Genomic DNA, 21985 nt, shown 5'->3' with positions numbered 1-21985 from the left:
TGACTAGTACATCTGGCCCTGCCATTTCCTGTTGTGTGATGTGGGACAAGTCACTGCCTATTTGAATCTCAGTTTCCTCAAACTGCAAAATGGGCCTCGTAATGCCTAACTCAAAGGATTACTGTGAGGCGTCAATGAACCCGTGTACAAAATCGTTGAACACGGAGCCCAGCCCATAACAAACGTGGAGCAAATGGGATCTCTTAAGAGCTGACAATTCCAGGTCAAGTAGGTGGGGTAGCGTGGGGGTGGGGGTACAACCTGGCCCCGCCCACCTCCTCACCGGCCAGCGGGATCTGACCACCATAGTATTTCCCCGGCACCCTCCATCACCTATCTTCCCCACTCAAGGCCAAACACTAGCTCCCTTCAGCCTGCAGCCACCTTTCCTGATTCAAACCCCCGCCCCCTGAAAACACTGTGTCCCACGCAGCTCCCACTGCTCTCCTCTGGGACGCTCTTCCGTCTGCCCAGTTCCAAGAACAGAGAGCAGAACACAGCCGAGAGGCAGCCATTACTCCACCCGCCCACCTGGGGGCGCCAGGGTGACTCAGCAGGTGAGCCTCCCACGCGGCCCTCTCCGCCCCCTCTCCCACACACTCGGGGAAACAGACTCGCAAAAATCCACCGGGGTTTCCAGAGATGGCAACCTTGACTCTCTTGCAGCCACAGCATGCTTACAGTAAGACCCATCACTTCCAGGGGAGGTAAATGATCTTCCAGATTCTGGTTTGGAGGGTCCCATCCGCAGGGCAGAGCCAGGCTTAAGGGAACACAGCCTTTCATTCCCCCGCCCTCAGTGGGGCCAGGTGGGATTTATGGGTGTCTGCTAGAAAGAAAGCACCTAGGCCTGGCAGGCATAGCAGAGGTTTTAATTCATCTTTACTGAATCAAACGGAATTGAAGTCTTTTTGAGCAGCCTTGTAGAGCCATCTGTGATCAGAACGATTTTTTCCTTTCTTTTTTAAAAAAAACCTTTTTTTTTGAAGTATAATATACATACAGAAAAGTGCACATGCATATGTATAGCTCAATGAATTTCACAAACAGAACCCACCCTAGGTAACCAGCGCCCAGGCCAAGAAAGAGAGTCGCGTGAACCCAGAAGACCCTGATTGCGCCAGAGCAGATTTTAGGTGGGGTTTGTTAGCACTTCTGTCCTGGTATCAATGTTAGAACTCTGGAGTGGGTGATATACGTTGCAGAGAAGGGCCACGAACACGTTTATTGTTTTAGTGGTATCTACTTTTGTCTTCTCCAGGCTTATTTAAAAATACACGCTTTATGATTTGATTCAAGTTGCAGCAAATTTAAGTTCACAGTGAGTCTGGATCCTTGGAATGAAGTCCCTTTTCTATGAAATGTGAACACTTTTATTAATTGTGGTAAACAGGGGGTAGATGCTTACCTACAGTGTTAGCTTTGGGAAGAGCTGTGTTCACAGAAACAAAACCTCTGAATTTGTCAGCTTGTTCTGTCTTGTTTCACAGAATGCCCAGCCTTGGTCTTTAGCCCTGATACAGACCAGAGATACTTCATTAGCTATATGATCTTACTGTGGATTGATTACATGCTACCAGACAATAGCAGCTTGGGTCTTATGAATCCCCTACAAGGTAGCCGGCATCTAGGGATTCCCAATAAATATCAGATCAAGGAGGGATGCTGGCTACAGTAGCACCATGGGTTGGCAGGGCACGTAGGCTGGCCCAGCCGAACCCTGGGAGGTGGATAGGGCATTGTGGTTGACCTCCCACGTGCTCCTGAGCCCCAGGGAAGGGAGAGGCTTTGGGATTCAGTACAACAGTACTTAAAGTGGCCGGCTGAGGACAAACGTCACTTGGGTGCCACTGGGGTTCCTTAAGGCACAGGCTGTGGTCTCATTCAGAGCTCAGCTTGGACGGGGCTGAGCACAGCCTGGGGAGGTGCTTGGTAAGCCCGTGTAATACCTACATTAATGGGGGGCCCGGTGGCAAAGGCTGAGGCCACTGACCTTCTTGGCCATGGTCACGCTAGTCTGATTTCACCTTCCAGATTTTACTTTTCCATTCTTGGTCCAGTGGGAAGGTTTAAAAAAATTAAAAAAAAAAAAAATCAAAATCTAGCGCCATTCAGCTGCCAGCACAGGATCAGAGGGTGGGTTGCAGAGTTGAGAGGCCCCCGGCCTTTCAACCCCGGTGTCCTGGGTGCATTAACCGGCCTGGGCGTCCGCCTTCTCCGATGCCGGGTGGGATTACAGAGCTCAGATGGGGACTGGAGGCACACGGCTGGGCGCGCGGGAGCAGTCTGACACCAAGTGCCTGTTGTCATGGAGAAGGGAGAGGTCCCCTCACTCCGTGTTTGGCAAATAGCCCACAAGTTGTGCAGTGACCTTTTCTCTCTGACTTCCAGTCCATTTTCTACCCAGTAGCCCAAATAACATTCTTAAAATGAAACCTTTGCTTAAACCTTTCAGTGCCTTTCCAGGGCACTGAGAGCAAAATCGAAACTCCTTTCAGTGGCCTGAGAGGCCTGGCAGGGTCTGACTCACCCCTCCCTCAGCCCTCTGGTCTCAGCCTGCCAGCCATGCTGGGCTCGGTGAGGGTCACAAACCTGCCACTCAGGGTCTGTGTGCATGCTCTCCCCTCTCCCGGGACACAGTTCCCTCCAGCTCTTGGCACATAACGCCTTCCATACTTCAGATCACCGCACGGGGAGGCCTCAGCAGGCCATCCCAGTGAAGGGGAGCCTCTCCACCTCTCTCCCAGCCCTCCACTGTCTCCTTCCCAGAATTCACTGTGACTTGTAATACTCTTACCTCTTTGTATGATGTCTCGTTTGCTATTGTATCCTCAGGGCCCAGCACAAGGACTGGTGCACAGTGGCCCCCAGTTGATGTTTACTGAATGGGTAAGTGTGAGTGTGTTGACACCCTCTCACTCTAGACTGTGTCGCTTATTTACACACACACACACCCAAGGGGACCAGTAAATGTAGCTCACTCTGCATGTGCTGGGGGCTGCTGGCTTGCCCTGCAGGACCCAGACAGAGCGGGGCCAGAGAGTGTGGTTAACTTGGAGCCCAGTATCAGGGCCAGGCTGTCCCCCACCGTGTGGATGTGGGTGTGGCGGGCGTGGTGGGCAGCGGCTCACACCCTCCCTGTGAGAGCCGCAGTATAAAAGGCCCCATTCAGCCCCTACAGCCTCAGCTCCTCCCTGCCAGAGGAGGTTGCCCTCAGGAAAGGGGACAGTGGGACGCTGGGCAGAACTTTCCGGCAGCCTCTCCCTGTGGCCTGGCCCACAGCGGGGGGCCAGTGGTGGGGGGGGTGGGGAGGGGGCAGGCCAGGGATACAGGGCCTCCGGGGCACAGAGACACAACAGAAAAGGCCCAGCCAGCTGAGGAGGCTGTGGGCAAGCAGGGACCATCCTGGTTCCAAGGGTGATGCTGAAAGACACCGTTGACTTCTGATGGTCTGAAGCAGAGGAAAATCCCCAGGATGTAGAGGCCCATTGGAAAACAGCCCCACAACCACAGGCCTGGCCATGCGAGCCAGAGGGAAGTTTGCCCGGTTCTCTCTGGGTGGACACAGTCCCCCAAAGCCTGCTTTTCTAGAGCTTTGGCTCTGTTGGCAGAACCGAGCCCAGACAGTCAACCCTCTTTAGCAACCTCCCAGCAACACTTTCCGTGGGTTCCCCCCTGCTCCTGCAAGGGTGGTGAGGATAATACAAGTAATAGGTAACATCACCGAGTACTTGGTGTGTGCCAAGCACCGTGCTGTGTATTTTATATTTATTCTTTTATTTGATCTTCATCACAATCTACAATCTAGGTACCGGGTTCCACTGTCATTCCCATTTTATGGCTGGGGAAGCTGAATGTTGGAAAAGTGACCTGAGTGACCTGCCCAAGATCACAAAGCTAGTCAGTGGCCGGGCTGGAATTTAATGTGTTGTGGCCTTTCTCTAGGCCGCCTGGAAGTGCCTAGGCCCTTAATGGTTTTGCTCTATTCCTTCTTTTCTCTGGTACCTTTTTTCTGTGTATACGGTTGGCCTGCCTTCCCCCAGAGCTACATCTCAGCCCACCCCCATGAGCATGGTCAGCGAGCACCACTCACTCACTCACTCACTCACTAGTAATCCAGCCTTCCCAAATGCAGGCGCTGAAACAGGGGCTGGGCGGTGACGGCACATAACACAGATGCGGCCCAGGCCTCACGGGGCACGCCGTCTGTGTGAGCACTGTGCTGCAGAGTGACCCATTACAGTAGGACACACAGGAGGGAGGACAGGCCTGCAAAGTGGAAGGAATGAGCCAGAACAAGGGAAGCGGAGAGAATGTTCCAGAAGGAGAGAAGAGCCTGAGCAAAGGTCCAGAGATACTAGAACCCAGCTAAAGGAAATGAATGTGTTGGGAGGTTACGGGGTGTAACGAGTGGTACTAGAAGATACCGAATGGGTGACAGGGGTTTGATCACACAGACCACACAGAGCAACGCAGAGCTATTCTAGTTGTATTATTTCAGAAACACCCTGAGTTCCTGAACCGTCAAGGCCAAGGACCACGGTTTTTACCGGGCGGGGGCGGACCCGGGCACCATCAGCCCCTTCTGAAGTACTTCTCCCTCCAGTCTTAGCCCTGAGGGTCAGAGGATGGGGGACACACCTGGGCCTGGTCACTGGCCGGGCACGGACAGCATGGGCTCAAGCCTGTGTTCTCTCCAGTGTCGACGCCCACCGCAGTCCACATGGATCCTGGGGTTAAAACCAGGAGATCCTGGAGGTCATCATGTCTAGCCCCCTCACCCTCTGAGGTCAAGACTGAGCTCAGAGACGGCCATGGCTCACCCAACTTCACATAGCAAGTTAGCGGCCAGGCTGGGGCTTGGCAGGGCACTGGGGCTGGCAGCCTGGTTCTGGGGTGGATTTTGCAGCTTTTGCACCTACAGGTTACGTTCCCCAGGGCCCCCAACTTAGCTGTCTTTCCTCCCTCTAACTTCTACCCCAATCCTAACCCCACAACAAGAGCTGACACCATCGGCACCATTTCAAAGGAGCCTGTGGTAGTCGGCCTCCGAGGTGGCCCCTGGTGATGGGTCCCTCGCCTCACACAGTCCCCTCCCAGCCCCTACGGGGCTGAGCCATGGAGCAGCAGGACACTGGGGAAACGACAGGGTGACTTCTTCTTTTTTTTTTTTAAAGATTTTATTTATTTATTTGAGAGAGAGCGAATGAGAGACAGAGAGCACGAGAGGGAAGAGGGCAGAGGGAGAAGCAGACCCCCCGCTGAGCAGGGAGCCTGATGCGGGACTCGATCCCGGGACTCCAGGATCATGACCTGAGCCGAAGGCAGTCGCTTAACCAACTGAGCCACCCAGGCGCCTGACAGGGTGACTTCTAAGACTGGGTGCTAAGAGATACCGCAGCCCCCTTCTCGTCTTGCTCTGAGATCATTCACGTTGCAGGAAGCTGGCCACCACGGAGTACGGGCACTCAAGCACCTTATGGAAGGATCCGCGTGGCGAGGACCCGAGGCCTCCTGCCAGTCGCCAGCACCAGTCTGCCAGCCACGTGAGCGAGCCGTCTTGCCCAGCGAGTCCCCAGTTACGCCTTGTGCCAACGTTTGGACTGTGACATCACAAGAGATCCTGAATCAAAACCGTGCAGTTAAGCTGCTCCTAAATTCCTGGCCTACAGAAACAGTGAGATAATAAATGTCCGCTGTTGTTTCAAGCTGCTAAATTTGGGGGGTAATTTGTTACATAGCACTAGGTAACCGCCCCCCCCCACCCCGCAATGCTCCTGAGAAAGCCCCTGGATTACCTGAATCACAGATAGTCGGGGTGTTGGTTACAAACGCAGATTCCTGGGATTTACCCTGACCCCTGAGTTAGAATGGAAGGCAATGGTGGGGGCAGGGTGAGAACCTGCATTTTTCATAAAGCCCCTCTCATGATTCCCATGCACCTCTGAAACTGAGAAGTACCGAATTAATCTAACTCCCCTTACAGATCTGAAGAGGCTCAGAGAGCTGCTGGGATGATCCTTGCCACACACCTAAGCCGAGGCAGGCCTGGGCTTAGAATCAGCACTGGACTCCTGGCTCAGTGCTCTTTATACTTATTTCCTCCTTTGTCCATTTCAGGTTGCTTTCTGAGAGGAGTGAGCTTTCTGGTTTTTTTCTCTTATTTATATTTACAGTGCACACCTAGCAAAATGCTACACGATTACTTGTCTATGTAACAGCTAGCTTGGCTTGCAAAGAACTCTGTTGGCACTAAGCAAAATGTGGATGTAATGCTAAAAAGGATATGGGGGATGAGGCTATGTAGAGAGGCTGGTGCTGCTGCAGAAAATTGCATCAGAATGAGCATGCTTTCTACCCACCAAGATGCATCAGCGCCAGGCATTCCTCCCGGGCAAACAAAATTCAGTGTGTATAAGGCAGAAACGATGGATGAGGACAAAGAGGAAGTATACTGAACTCCTGTCTCCCCAGTAGGTAAGAATAAAAACCCCACTTTCATTTTATAGCATTCTAGGCTTAGAAAGAACTCAATAAGAACAATCCTATTACATTACCCTTACCCATTCAGTCTTTCACTGGACACATTTGTGAGCAGCTGCTATGTGCCAGGTAATACTCCAGGCACAGGGGATCTATGGATTTGTTTCTTTATTTAATAAACATTTATATATGTTCACTATGTGTCAGACACTGGCTTAAACCCTTTGAAAATATTAACTCACTTAGTCCTTACAACAGCTGCACAAAGTAGATGCCATTATTCTTCCCATTTTACAAGGAAATTGAAGTACACAGAGGTTAAGTCACTTTCCCAAGGTCAAACAGCTAGTAGGGGGCAAAACAGGGATTGGAAGCCAGGCGATCTGGCACTAGACTCCACCCTCTTAACTAAGATGAAATAAGGCATGGTTCCTGTTTTATAAAACTCCAGTTTTTAGGGCGCCTGCGTGGCTCATTTGGTTAAGCATCTGACTCTTGATTTTGGCTCAGGTCATGATCTCAGGGGCGTGAGATCGAGCCCCACACTGGGCTCCATCCTGGGCGTGGAGCCTGCTTAAGATTCTCTCTCTCCCTCTCCCTCTGCCCCTGCCCACACCTCTCTCGCTCTCTTTCTCTTAAAAAAAAAAAAAAAAAAAAAAGTCAAAACTCCAGTTTTTAAATCCCCATGACCCCAGAGGAAAAGGTGAAGCCCAGAGATATCTTCTGAATTTCCCCAAGTCACCCAGTGCTGAGACTAAAAGGTAGGTCTGATTCCAGGCTGCATTACTTTGCCCCACTGTATCTGTTCACAAAGCAGGTCTGGCAGAAGATGGGTGTGAAGGCAGCAAACAAGGAAGGCATTTCTAGAGCCCAGAAAGACAGAGGGTTTCTCTAGGGCCCCACTGGCAAATCTAAAGTATCCTGAGAGATCCCAAAGCAAATGAACAAGGCTCACTCACTGTCCAGGCCGTCATGATTTGTGACCGTCTGCTGCCTGCCGGTATTCATGCCTCCAGATATTTTGGGGGCAGTGTTATTTATAGACCACATTTCTATTTATATTTTCATTGAATTCTTGCTAACCCTAGCTAGATTCCCCCCAGCCCCCCAAAACCTAGAGAGAGGAGGATAAAAACTCTTTCTCACCAAGTAAGTCAGGGGCAAAGGTGAAGGTCAAAGTCTTGGCTGTGTGTGCAGTCTTTCAGCAGGAGCCCTCTGCAAGGAAGCATTCAAGACAAGGGGGCTTTCTGCACTTTCCAAAGGAAATGGGGGGTGGGGGGAAGGGCACAAAGCTGGCCTTATACAGAGGCAGCCAATGCAGTGGGATTTGAGGTGGGCCTACAAGACCTGTGTTTCCCCAAAATGTTTTACCTTTGGTATGATATTTCATCATTAGGCATTTATTCCTTTGGTCTTAAAAGCTATTAGAACACAAAATATTGGGACTATGAGGAAACCTAGTCAGTATCAAGTCCAATCCTAGTATTTCCCAGATGCGGCAACTCAGCCTCAGAGAGAGCTAGGACCTCTTCTCATCTGAGGTCCTGAATGAGGCATCTGAATGAATACACTGAATTCTACTACAATGCACAGGTGTTGGAGGAAGAACTGTCAGGCACAGTAAAAGAAACTGGGGACAGCACAGCAGGCTCAGAATTCCTCTCACAACCGAGTTTTAGGAATGAACAAGTAAAACCATGTGAGGTTTCCTAAGGTTCTCTTTGGTGTCCCAAATGAAAACTTTCTGGTTTTAGGGCCACATAGAAAATCAAAGGTAAAGTGGGATTTCTTTCTTCCTCTTTTTTAGTCCCTTGTTGAGCTTTGGTTTAGGCAATTGTGATGACTGTTGTTACATGGTCACTTTATAGGTGTGTGTTTACAAAGCCTGCCTTCTGGAAGTCAATTATTCCCTTCTGGCCACTATACCTGCAATTCCAGCATTGGCCACTAGGTGGCTGGCTCACCTTGGGTAGGTCAAGTGAAAGGTAACAGAAAATAGTGTTAACTAGACAAGCCCTTAACTGTAAGAATGTGATACTTTATTAAGTATCCAAAAAAGGACAACATCGATAAACCTCTAACCGATATAATTTAAAAAACATACAAAACTTGAAACGAAGTTTAAATAAATGCAAACACTCTGGTACACCACCCACCATTTCATACACCAACCCTCACCTGTTAATCTCCAGGCAGTCCATCTTTGGTCAGTCTTACTCTGCAGCAAGCACAGCCAGGGCATAGAGAACAGTGTTCAAGAGCCTGGGCTTAGAAGTAGAAGGACTTGGGTTTGAATCCCAGCTCTGCCACTTACTAGCTGAGTGGCCCTGGGCAAGTCATGTACCCCTCTGCTGCTTACTAGCTGAGTGGCCTTGGGCAAGTCGTTTGTTTGTTTGTTTGTTTGTTTTAAGATTTTTATTTATTTATTGAGAGAGATAGTGATAGAGAGCATGAGAGGGGGAGAGTCAGAGGGAGAGGCAGACGCCCCGCTGAGCAGGGAGCCTGATGCGGGACTCGATCCCGGGACTCCAGGATCATGACCTGAGCCGAAGGCAGTCGCTTAACCAACTGAGCCACCCAGGCGCCCCTGGGCAAGTCATTTGTAAAGTGGGGCTACTGTCAGCAAATGAGGCGATCTAAGCACATGAGACCCTTTGCACAGTACTGGCAAGAGTATGTACTTAAATGATAGCTATAATGCTTAGGGAGGAGTCTTTCCTTTACAATTGTTTAATCTGTTAAAAGTTCCAAGCCTCACATGGTTTCCCCGGAAGCTGTTGGCAACTTTTCCTCTATAGCCAAATCCGCAAAAAGTTGGCTATCGGGCCACTTGCTAGTAAGAGAGAACAGCTCTGCCGACCCCATAGGCCTTACTTAAGCCATCTTCACCGATTACCAACTATTAAAGGTGTAAATTCATCTTTGAGATCAGAAAGAAGCAGCTAAGAGTAAACACTGTGCCAAGCAGAGAAGGCACCAAGTTACCAGTCGCTGGCTCATCTCAACCCTCCTCTCTTGGCTCCCTTATTTTGAAGCTTAGGTTTGCAATAGTCGTTTTATACAGAAGAGCAAAAGATGCTCCTTTTTAAAAATCGAGGGCTTTTTTGTTTTGTTTTTGTTTTGTTTTTTGGTCTTAACCCTTTTGCCAGAGACTCCTTAAAAGAGACCCAAGCCTGTCCCCCTCCTAACTGTGCAATGCAACTGGACACACAGACTTTAGACATACTCGTGCTATGCTATCTTCAAAACCACAGAATATTCGCAGGCCGGCCCCTCCCACCTCCAATTCAGAGAGACTTCTGAAATAAAAACCTTTGCAATCTCCTTGGCCCCAAACTTCACCCCATCTTGGAAGAACAGGGAGAAAGAAAGAATGTCCTGGCTTACAGCTGATGAGGGAGTGTGGCTGGGGCCCGAGCATCCTCCTGGTTAGGCTGGTGTGTGTGGGTGTTGGGGGGTGGGGGACAGAGGCTGTGCTGTGACTTATGCCCCCCTCCCACAGGGTGCCAGAAACAGGTGGGCAACTCAGGTCTGCGTAGGGATGTGAGGCCAACGAACCAGCTCTTACCAAGTTACCTGCGTGAAGCGTGGGTCAGAAACTGATTCAGCAAGGCAGGTTCAGTGGTTTATATTACATGGATGGACTGAACATGACCCAACACCAAGGAAGTCCTGAAGACAGAGTCAGACAGCCTACGGAAGGGCCTCCCTGGACCTTCAAACGGTGCTTCTCAAACTTTCCTGTGCATGTAAGTAAACTGCAGGCTGTGATTTAGGGGGTCCGGGGTGGGGCCAAGACCCCGCATTTCTAGCAGGCTCTCAGATGATGTTCGTGCGACTCATCTGCGAACCAAATTTTGAGCAGCAGACCTTGAAACGTGCAAGACTGCATGCAAGACCTCACTCCTGGAAAGGCTCCCAGAGAGAGAGAGCTCCCCCTTTTGCCTCGAGCCCCATACCAACAGTCACCAAATCACCAGCATGTATTAAGTGCTTGCTGTGTGCTTAACAGATAACATTTCACTGGATCTCTGGGCAACCCCGGGGAGACTTACAGAGAGGAGGATTAGGAGGAGGGGCGGAGATGCTGAGTGAGGCTGGCGAGGGTCAGGCAGCTATTGGGAGGCTGAGCAGGGATCCGAGTCAGTTGCTCTGGCTCTAAGGCCCCCAGGGCTGAAAGGCAATGCCTACCTGCCTCCGCCATGAAAAAAGCACCGTTTCAAGTTCAGACAACTAGTGCCAAGTAGAAAATCCCGGTGTGACCCCAGATCTGTTTGAGCCCAAAGCCGGGTTCAGGTCTGTCGGCACTACCGGGCGCCTCGAAGGTTGGCAGAGCTGTGCAGTCACACGGCTTCCTTGGGGATCGGCCCCGCTGCATTCTCGCTAGGGTGAAATCGGGCCCTTCTGCTCTGGCCCGGGGAGGAGCAGAAGCGCAGCCCCTCTCCCTTAGCCCCTGCCCCCTGGACGGTAGAGAAGAGCTAGTGCTGCTGGGCAAGCCCTCCTCACTGCACGCACTTCCTCTCCTGCTTTCTAAAGGTGCATTCAGGGGAACAGACTCCATCTTCAGGCCATGCCAGTCCCTCAGGCCCACTGTGGTCTGGAGGCCAGGCAGCCTGGCTTCTGGGGGCCCCTCACTGGACATCAGGCCTTGGAACTGTGGAGGTGGAGGAGAGGAGGTGTTTGCAGGGCCCAGGGGGACTGTGCTGCTCGAAGCCAGGCAGCCTCTGGATGAATGGTGCATCAGTTCATAAGGGCCTGGGGAGTCTCCAAGGGCCAGCTCAGTTCCTGCCAGGGAAGAGCTCCGGCTTGGGGCTCCATCCCTGGGCCTAGGTCCAGTTGGGGTGACCTTGGCGAAGAGTGGAAGGGTCAGGCCAGGGACACTGTGGAGATCTGCCACCAGTGCTCCTCACCTCTGAAGAAGGGGGGGGCGCTGAGCTCCCTGTCAATGGACCTCAGTGTTCTCCCTCCTCCACCACCACCCGCTGACCCCCCTCATCCCCCCACTGAGTCCAAGACCCAGAAACCAGAGTGTTTAGTGCCTGGAGGCTCCTGGGGAGGGAGGCTGGTGGCAGGCACTCCCCGCCACAAAGCATCTTTCACTGTGCCGAAGGCTTCAGCTATCTCAGGGAGGAGGGAGGGCATCATTCCCTTTCACTCCCTGGGGTGAAGTCCAAGGTGGGGGTTTGGGGCCGGAGCTGGGAAACGCTGGGTCGGCTGTCTCAGCTGGGCTTGCCCCCAGCAGAACCATGGGCATCCTCATTCTCCACCTCTCCCTCACCTTCATCCTTCAGCAAGTCCTCTCAGCTGTTCCTCCAAAACAGGTCTCAGACCAGCTCCTCTCCACACCATCGTCCAGCTGCGGCCAAGCCACCCTCATCTCTCACCATGCCTCGCCCCTCTCCGCCCGGGCCTCCCACTCTGCGCTTGCTCCCTGGGGGCCCTCCCAGCCTCTGACACATCGGCTCAGGGAGCCTTTCAAAACAGAAATCCAATCCCGTGGTCCCTCAGCCTAACACCTTTCAGATGCTTCTCACTGTACACAGGACAAATCCTCACCCCTCCGCGTGGCCTGGGAGCCACGCCGAAAGCTCGCACAGCCTCATCGACCAGGCTTCTCACGTGCCCCAGAGGTCCAGAACCTTCTTCCTTCTCCTGCCTCAGTGTCCCTCCTGCTCTCTCCTGTCACACCTGGGATCAGGGCACTGGCCTGTCAGTCATCCATACTTGAATGTGTATTTAGTGACGGTGCCGCTCCTGGGACCCAGCAGTCCCTTCGAAGCATGGCTTGAAAGGATCTAACCCTTGTGAAAGAACATTTAGGCATCAGCTAAGGAAAAGATTTGTTTTCAGGGGGAGAGACCAGGAATGTCACAGCGACCTGAAATCACGGGTGTCTGGTCACTCTGCCAACATGCAGGGCGATCCCTGATCGCTCTGGTTTAACTTAATTCAGTTTTGTGCCTCAGCGATTAGCAAGAGCTACGTCTGAACCCAGCATCTGGATGCCCGGGTCTGGGCACATTTTCCTGCAGGTGAAATGAAACGGACTGACTAGACCATGAAAAGATACACATTTCTGCTTAGATCAGAGGCCTCTGGTGGGAGGTGACACTCCCTTCAGGGCTGAAGGTTTGGGGTGGGAATTTAGAAGTTTGATTCCCTTCTAGAATTACCTCTGGACAAGGAAGACAAGTTGTAATGAAGTGACCTGACCCTCTCCCTGGTCTTGAAATGTGGGGGTGACACAGGGGAATGGCCAAGGGACCTGATCCACATTGCCTTATGAAAGTCAAAGGGGCCTTGGAGTGGCTGCCTCCCCTGCACGGCCCCTTATTCCCAGTGAGAACTGGCAGCTCCGAGAGAGCCTGCAAAGCTGTTGGCCCGCTGTGTTATCATGGCGACGGGGCCAGGGCTGCTCAGGCCCCTCCCCACCTCTCAGCCCAGATCAGCCCCCTGGGTGGGCCGTCAACTCCTCAGCAACCAGCTCCTTACAGCTCCCAGGTAGCACAGGCAAGAAGCAGCAAGAAGTGCCACGGGCGTGGAGAGGCGGCGGGCAGAGCTGAATGGGCAGAGGGCGGGAGGGCAGGCAGAGGGCAGCCCACTGGCCGCCTGGAGGAGGGGCAGAGGCGAGGCCCCAGCCCAGCTTCCTTCTCGGCCCACATGGCCCGTGCTCTGCAACAACTGCTTGGAACGTCATCCCAAACCGTCATTAACCCATTAGACAGATGACACCAACCCTGGAGGCCGTGCGCCTGGGCCCGAGCCACACAGCTTACGCCTGCTTGTGGAGCCCTCTCCTTCCTGGGCAGCTGTGCGGCAGGAGACACGCCTTGGAGCTTCTCCGCTCCTTAGCTCCTGTCTGCCCGGCTCACCGCGCCGACTCCGGCCCCCCACATCCCCCACAGGCTTCATCCTCCTGCTGGTCTTCAAATGCACGCCTTCGGTTGCACTCAGGTCACTGACCTTGCTGTCCCCTCAGCCCGGCACCCCAAGCCCTGATCTGCCCGTGCCTAGCTCGGTGTCATCTCTGCAAAGAGGCCTTTTTTGGCCACTAATCTCATGCCCCAAGTCACGACACCTGGTTATTTTTCTTTCTGGCCCTTTTATCGCTATTGGAAATTGCTCATTTCTTTGCTTTCTGACCCCCCCCACTGGAAGGTGAACTTGCTGAGTGAGGGCAGAGGCCCGGTCTGCCTTGCCCTCAGCGCCTTCACCAGTGCCTAGGTGAGGAGGGTTCTGGGTGAGTCGCAAGCACAGCCTCCGGGGCCTTCCTCGCCCTGCACCCCCCAGGGCCCTGCACAGCAGATCCGGTGTTTGTTCACGCACAGAAGGAAGCAGGGGGAAGGGATGTCTTTGGCTAGGCCTGGAACACAGTAGGTGCTCAAGAAATCCCAACGGCAGGAATGAGCGAATGCAGCTCTTTTCACGCAGCGTTCAGGACTAGCGGCCACCGGCCACCGGCAGGCCGCCAAGAACCACCAGCCCCGATTACAGAGTGAGAGAATGACTTTTGGGGTGGGGGCAGTAATTACAGCGAGAGAGGACCCAGCACTTCCAGGGGAGGTTAGAGGAAAGTACAGAGCGCCTCTTAGGCCTATAATCTTGTCGATCTTCTTAAAACCCTGGCATTACCAGCAGACCCTATTTGTCCTTCTCCATCACGGAGAAGGTCTGTCTTTCCCTGCCACTCAGGTCATCAGTGAGGCTCAGAAACCTCTCGGGCACTCTCCCTCGGGGGCTGCGAGCGGCTGCCTCCCTCCTGGCTTCCGAGGCCCTGTGCGGAGGGCTCTCCCGGGCTGGCGCCTGGTGCAGACACACAGAAATGCCTCCAGCCCCAGGAGTGAGAGCCAGCTGTGGCCCACGCCACAGCCACGGACCAGCTCTAGCCAAAGACATCCCTTCCCCCTGCTTCCTTCTGTGCTTGAACAAACACCGGATCTGCCGCGCAGGGCCCTGGGGGGCGCAGGGGGAGGGAGGCCCCGGACGCCGTGCTTGCGACTCACCCAGCACCCTCCTGCCCTGTGGCTCCAAACCGCCTCTTTGTGGAGGGGCCGGTATGTAAACTGGTGAGCTAGTACAAAGGAACCGAGCGTGCCGCTGTCTAAAAATACACGCCTCCGAGTGCACCAGGTCACGAGGCTGGCAGCACCTACTTCGGTTATGGTTCACTTTGCTTCCTAAGATATCCAGCTTCTCCGGGACCCATCAACCCGGGAACCCCAATGCCTATGGGTGGGACTGACTCAGCTGTTGGGATGAAGCGGCTTTCTAGAGGCTCAGAGGCCCAGTCCCAGTCAGCACGGAGACACCGACGGCCTGTGAGCGGGAGGGAACCTCGCAGCCTCTGCAGGGTGAATTCCCCTCTTTCTGCTCCGCCGCCTGGCTTCTGAGCTGCCTCGGTCCCTGGCCGCGGTTGTTTGCTTTTTACATCAGCAGCTAGCTCCACAGTCTACTTCACTCTGTAATGGCCATTTCCTCCCAGGGAGCCTCCTTGGACTGACACACTCAGGATACACAGGAAATCTCCTCCAATCCCAGGATGGGCAACAGGAGATGGATTTTCCACAACAGTCTTTTAAAACAAGGCAGAAAGTTCTATGTAAACAGTAGGCTGCCCTGAGCGGCTGCGGAGCCCACCGTGCTTGGCCCGCTGTCCTAAAGGACATCACTTCTGTCCACCCCTCCAAAAAGCAGGAGACCCCAGAAAGCAAAAGATACACTGGTGAGGTAATCTCCCCGCTCTCTTGCATGTCTTGCCATGTCCTATCGACAAGGCACTGACCGCCTTTTGTTCTGAATTGTCTTTTCAGAGGTGTTTGTGAAGAAACAGCTTAGAGGAGAGAGGTAGTATCCTGCTCTGGAGTAAACAGCAGGTCTGCATATTGCCTTGGGACACAGAGACAGTGCGACTCTCCAAAGCAAGCCGGGTGGGTTTGCTTCCTGCACGCAGGAAGAGGTGTGGTCTCCCTAAGGTCTGGGTTCCTCTCCTATAATGTAACCCACCGCCATTCATCTGGGCCCACGGCTCACCCCCAGGGGACTCGGAGGCAATGGGAACTGGTGCAAATGGGCCCTAAGAAAGTCTTTTGTCTGACTCAGAAGTCTCCTATTTTCTGCTGGCACTCACGGAAGCAGGCTAAGCTAACTGGCTGGCTTGCTGATAGGTAGGATAAAGTCTTGGATCTTTCGCAGTTCTTGACCATTGTTCTTCTGCTCCTCCTGAGGTCAATGCTGCTGCCCAATCCCCATGCTCCAGATCTGTCCTGTGTCCAGCAAGCTCAGAAGAAGTCCCAAGTTATCAAAACATATAAAAATCACAGAAAGAAGATTCCCCCCCCGACCAAAAAAAGCAGTGCTCTGCTTTGCAGAAGGAGGGATCCCATGACTCTTAAATAGAATCGTATTTAGGACCCCTAAAGGATGGTGTGATTTGTCCCACAGGACTGAATTTGCAGGGGTTGTCAGGAATAGGCCTTCATGTAAAACAAGGTTCACCTCTGCTTTTCTCTTGGAGGTGGAAACGCCAAGAAGTCAGGCCTGGGAGTGGAGCTTCTCAGGGACAACTGTTAACCTCTGTGTCCTTCAGAAAGAACAGCGCTGCCCACTGACACTCACTAACCCCTTACAAGAAAAGTCAATTGCTCGGATCTGTAGCTTAGGTAACTGACTCTTGCCAATATCAGTTTCCTGACTTTGATCATGACCTGTAGTCACCGTCGACATTACCACTGGGAGACGCTGACCAACAGGTGCCCGGCTCAGTGGCTCTGTGATGGCAGAAAGTGATCTGACTTCTCCTTGAACCGGGAACAACACCACCTACCCTGCAGTGTGGCAGTGGAACTGGGAGGGGAGGAATGTAGAGTGCCTAGTCGTTTTGCAATGTCTTGGGAGCCTATTTCAAAATAAAAAGTTAAAAAAAAAAAAAAAATGCCGTGACTTAGGGAACCAAACAGGCGATCTCGATCTCGTTAGACTCATAATTAAATGAAGACAGTGCTCTGAAAGCCTTGGGCCTATCCTGTTTGTGGTCATATTAAAATAATAATAAACTAAACGGTTTAAGTGAAAAAAAAAACAAAACAAATCAATTCCTCTGCTGCAGTGACCTGAGGCACTCAATAGAATGAGAGCCCTCACAGGTCACTTGAGTCCCCACGAGGCTCAGGGCACCTCCCTGCCCCATACAGTGTTTTCCCGAAGCACAAGACAGCAATGGCAGCTGCAGAGACCGCTGGGGTGCTGGGTCCTCGGGCAGAAACTCCCAGGTCCCTCGCCTGGGGGATGTGGCGGCAACAGGGTGGGTGGAGGAAAGCTTCTAGCTGAGGCTGGCGGGGGTAATTCCTTCCTGCCCAGGGAAAGGTGCAGGCCGTGGAGAAAGGACACCGGATCCACCACTTACTGGCCCAGGGGTGGGAGAAAGTGACTTGACTTCTCTCTCAAATGGGATAATGCCCCCGATCCTGCAGTGAGGACTGGGGAAAAGGTTTGTAGAGTGTCCAGCACAAGGCCAGACACACAGTAGGAGCTCAATAAAAGGGAGCTCATACCTAAGGGAGAATGCCCAATTCGTGATCAACCAGGGGGTCTTAATAAAACAGCCACTATGTGTCTAGCGCCGTGACAGAAATGTGGGAGGAGTAGACAGGGGCCTTGTCTCCAAGGTCAGCAAAAACAGCAGGGGGGACCTGCCTCACTCTCCCATAATGTGAGACAGGACGGAGTACCTTCCCCTTCTCTCCTCCCCCCGACGCCTGGGGCATCAGGCCCTGGCATAATTCTCTGCCTCTTCCTGCCTGAAAACCACTTGGGTTTTCCTTCCAGAGCTGCCTTGCTGGAGAGAAGCACCTGTCCCACATGAAGGTCATAACTCCTCCGTGTCCCTCCTGTGGGCTCTGCTGGACTCACAAACACACGGATGGGCCTGGGCATAGTGGATCTTCACCCCTAGGCCCCAAAAGCAGGTTCAGACCCGGGGAAACAACTGGGTTGGGGGGGGCCCTCACTGAGGACAGTTCCCCTATAAACCTCATCCAGGATTCGACTGATATGCAAATGTCAGACCACTGGCCTGATCATTTGCACTGGCTCTCTGTCCTCACCTTGTTGACCCTGCTCCCAGCTGTCCTTGCCCCAACCCCCACTCCAGCCGTCCTGCGGGACCCTCAGTCTTCTGGGATGGGCCCTCTGCCTTTGGCCACAGAAGCCCCAGACCCTCACCACTCTTCCAACCGGCAGGCTGACCCTGAACTCAGGCCAGACACCACCCAGACGTACCGCAAGTCTGTGTCCTAGATCCTAAGATTTATGGCTCACATGTGGGATTTTTTTTTTTTTTTTTGGCCAGGATTTGACTGGCAGATGAGGGAGCTTGTAACCATATGAAGCCCTGGTTTCCCTCTTTTCTCTTAGTTCCTTTGCTTTTTCTCTATCACTTCCACCAGCCAGTCAAACTTCTATGAGCCCCCTGCCCAAGCCTGTGGCCAGGCAGGCCAAAGCAAAGCAGCTGGGTAATACTCCAAACACATCCCCCAGATGCCAGGCCGCGGTAAGGCTCATCACATCCCGGCACCTCTGAAGCTAACACTGAGACCCTTCTGGAGATAATCGGCGCTCTCTGCTTTCTCCCCTTGGGTGTTCCTTGCTCCAAAATTCCAGGCAAGGCAAAGGGCTGGCAGAGCTGTTCCCGAGGCCGGTTGCTAGCTCTCCCGAAGCTTCTAAGAGCGAAGGCAGCTGACTCAGGTGCTGCTGAGTCACGCCGCCAGGGCTGAGCCTGAGGGAATCGGCAGGTGACCTCAGCCACCCTTCCCAGAGGCAGGTAGGTAGGAACAGAGACTTAACTGGTGTTAGATAACCCAGGAGATGTTGGCCGAGGCCCAGAACCCCCTCACCAGCACACGCTCCCACCTCTCACTGCTGTGAGTGTTTGGTGCTGGGGGCTCGTGGCTTGCCCCTTCTCCAAAGGCAGGCCCTCAAGCCCTTCAGCCCACACTGCATGCCCTCTGGGGGAGGGGCGGCTTCCAGACAAAGGATGACCTATGGGGAGTACTGAAGGTGTCTCCTACCATGGGACAACCTGGAGCCCACCCTGGGCTTCTTCCCCTGCCCTGTCCTGCTTCTCTCACTGCCTTAGGATGTTCACCTGAGAGCGGCCCCCCAAGTCACTTGTGTAAGAATCCTCATCTCAGGCTCTGCTTTTAGGGAACCTGACCTAAGATAGGAAACATTCATCATTGCCATTCTCCCTTCCCCCCTCCTCCTGGGGGATCCCCTTCGATCCCGGGTTTAGGGCAGGTTGGGAACCCTCATGCCCACGCGGCTCTCCCTAGCTTGGTTCCGATCTTGTTGGCTTCTATTTTCCTTCCGTTCAAGTGAGGGAGTGAGTAAAGTATGAAAGGGTTAGGAAGTTTCTAGGGGGCAGGGGGAAACCAGGAACAGGCCTGGGAGCCCCCAGGGTGGGATTCCACATGGCCAGCAGCACCCACTCTGAAGTCCTGGAAAGTGAGTGAGCAAGAGAGAAGCATCAGAGAAGAAACCCCACTGCGGGGAGAGGAGAAAAACAGCAAAACAGGGGAAAGGAAACTTCCTTTGGATGGGATGGGGGCCAGTCAACCTCCTTCCTCTCTATAATATCACACACTGTGCCCAGGTCCCATCACGTCAGGGTTGGAGGGGGTCCTGGGCTGGCCTTTCCCAGGAGTTGGGGGCAGCATGGGGGCAGGTGACTTGATTAAAACTGCCATTCACTGAGCACTTACTATGCGACGGGCACTGTGCAAAGTGCTTCCCATGAATTCTTTTCATCCTCACCACAAGCCTGTAAGAGGAAGCTGAAGTTCAGAGAGGGCCCCAGTCCTGCAGCAGCTGTTGGGGTATCCTCCCCTGAGATGGCTCATGGGAAGCCCTGGCCAGAGTTTCTGGTGCTGGTTACACCTCCTGGCTGTGTGGCCCATGCAAGTCTATTAGCCTCCCTTGGCCTCAGTTTCCTAGTCAGTAAAATGGGGATAATAACCTCACTGGGAGGAGCAAATGAGAGTACATGTGTGAGCGTGCTGTGTGAAACACTAGGCACGTGTCAGGAATTGGTCACCTTAAGGGCTAACATTTATTTAAGTCCTGCTAGAGGCGAGCCACAGTTCTAAGCCCCTGAAATGTATTAATTCGTTTTATCCCGGCAACAGCCCCATGAAGTAGATACTATTATCATCCCTATTTTCCAGATGAGAACACTGAGGCACAAAGAAGGTAACGCACTTGATAAAAGCCAGACTTTGCAAGGGGGGGGAAACCAGGCAGCGTGATTCCCCAGACGCTGGGCTTTGGTAGCAGCAGGACAGAAGCCTTGTGCTTCCCCCGCACGGTCCAAGCCCTCCCGCCCTTGGAGGTCAGCTCCAGGCGCCCCTCCTTCAGGAGGTCTTTGCTGCCTTCCTCAGCCCACAGTGACACACTCCAAACACACTCAGAATTGCACTGTGGTAGAGAGGGTCACATCCTGCCTTCATTGATTCCCTGATTAGGCAGTAGGTCTTGACTCTCATCTCTCCTAGTAGCTTGAGGATTCCTTAGATGAAGGAAACAAATCTACATCCCCCCTTGGCTCACCAGGCCATCCCAGCCCCCAGCCCCAGGTACTGAGTCCCAGGCCTGGCACAGGCTGAGCCCCTCATAAATACCCGCTGTCCGTATGATGACGAGGTGATATTTCCCTGGAGCACTGGCCACCAGTGGGAGAAAAAGCCCATCATTCTCGAGGTAACAGGCAGCCTTCATGCCCCCAAGGCCAAGTCCACTCCTGATACCAGGGCGCCATGCTGGCTTCATGTTGGCTCTGGGACACTTGTGTCCACAGCATCGCAGCTGGGCTCCCAAGCCCTTGCTGGGCAGAGCATCTGGACTGTACCGGGGCAACATTGAAGGTCATACAAACCTGGGTGTTGGACATTCCAAATTCCCTCAGGACTCAGTGCAAAGCCAGGTAGGGTATGAAAGTCCCCCCACATTAAGTCCTAGGCCAGGGATGGAGAAGTAGTCCTCTGCCTTCATGGAAGAAGCACAGGGGTGAGATTCTCTATACCCTCACTGACTGGTTCCAATCTTGCCCAAACTGTGGGATATGGAAGTTTTTCCTCGTCACTAAAGTAATTCTCTCCAATTTTAGCATAAGACTCAGAGAACAGGCAGCAATGTGTGCTCTTGTCTCTCCCCGCTTTAGCAGATGGGGGTGTGTGAGGAGCACCTTTCAGAGAGGACCCACTCTCTGAAGGCAGGGCCCCTATATGTGTTTGCAAGTCACCAAGCAGGTGCTGACCATGGGGTGAAGGTGTGCCAGAGAGTTAATGAGACAAGGACCCTGCTTCTTGCAAAGGTCCCACTGATTGCCATTGCCGGGGCCCAGCAATAATGGGGGTGAGGCCCACTGTGACCCGGCCCAGCTCCATGGCCTGGGGAAAGGCAGAGGATCCGAAGCCAGGAGGCAGCATCACCCACAGGTTCAGGGCTAAGAGCCCAGACTAGAGCAGAAGACCAAGGTTCACACCTCAGATTGGCCACTTTTATGAGTGGTTACCTGACATCTCTGAACTCCAACATCTTCATCCCCCAAGCAGAAATTAGAATACACACCTCAGCATGGAGATTTGTATATGATAACAAAAAAGCACTTTGTAAGCTATAAACTGTACACCAATTTAAAACATCATAGCAATAGCAGATTAGGACACATCTGGGCAGTTTTTCTCTAAATTACACATAACCAATTGCTATAAACATGTTCCCAAATGGCGTAGTGGTTAATGGCCCTTATTGCCAGACACACCTGGGTTCAAATCCTAACCCTGCCAACTCACAGGCTGTGAGACGTAAGCTCTCGGAGCCTCGGCTGGGTAATGGGCCAGGAGGATCCAAAATCGGACATGGGGCGTGTGCTCAATTTAAGGGTGTCTATGATTGCAGTGGGATTAGTGGGAAAAGTTCATCCTGGAGTTCTTCATCCTTTCACAGAAGAACTTGATCTCTCTGTGCTTTCCGTGAAGAGGAAGCCTAAGTCCCAGTGCCTAAGAAATTCCTTAGAAGTTACATGGCCAATAGAGGTGGCCTGGGAATGGTGGGAGAGGCCCCTGTGGGGGCAGTGGCCTTCACAGTCAGGGGCTTCCCCTTCTCTGGGGAGTTGTTAGGATGTAGATTCGTAGGCCCACCCTGCCCAGAATTTCCAGCAGCCAGCCTTTTCTTGGCCTAAGAAATGCTTCTCCCCAGGTTGCCTCCCATCCCAATAGTGGGGCCATCCAAAGCTTACCTGGAAGGAAGGGGATGATTCTCTGCTTGGGGTCCTTCTGGCCACCTTCAATGGGAAACTTATCCAAAAGCTGCATCTGAGAAGCCAGACAGACAGAGGGATAGGATTCAGAAGACTGGAACAGCCCTCAGAGTCCCTTCCCCACTCCACGCCACTGCTTCAGGGGCCCACTGCCCTCATCTGGATGAGTGGCGCCTCAACCCCTCATTT

The 21985-nt window shown here is 53.0% G+C and overlaps 1 protein-coding gene across 3 annotated transcripts in view; it reads right to left on the bottom strand.

Moving 5' to 3' along the window:
- Positions 1 to 21985, bottom strand: part of SH3PXD2A (SH3 and PX domains 2A) — a 229086-nt gene that overhangs the window by 120695 nt on the left and 86406 nt on the right. For all 3 annotated transcript variants that reach the window (XM_081822806.1, XM_081822804.1, XM_081822805.1), the window contains exon 3: positions 21776 to 21851. In XM_081822806.1, the coding sequence (XP_081678932.1) occupies positions 21776 to 21851 (76 nt within the window). The remainder of the gene's footprint in view (positions 1 to 21775; positions 21852 to 21985) is intronic.

Source organism: Leptonychotes weddellii, chromosome 6, assembly GCF_054177405.1.
Source record: "Leptonychotes weddellii isolate Sample4059 chromosome 6, ASM5417740v2, whole genome shotgun sequence".
In the NCBI taxonomy this organism is placed as follows: Eukaryota; Metazoa; Chordata; class Mammalia; order Carnivora; family Phocidae; genus Leptonychotes; species Leptonychotes weddellii.
The sequence above is the reverse complement of the archived record's forward strand: the minus strand, read 5'-3'. Positions and strand labels throughout refer to the sequence as shown.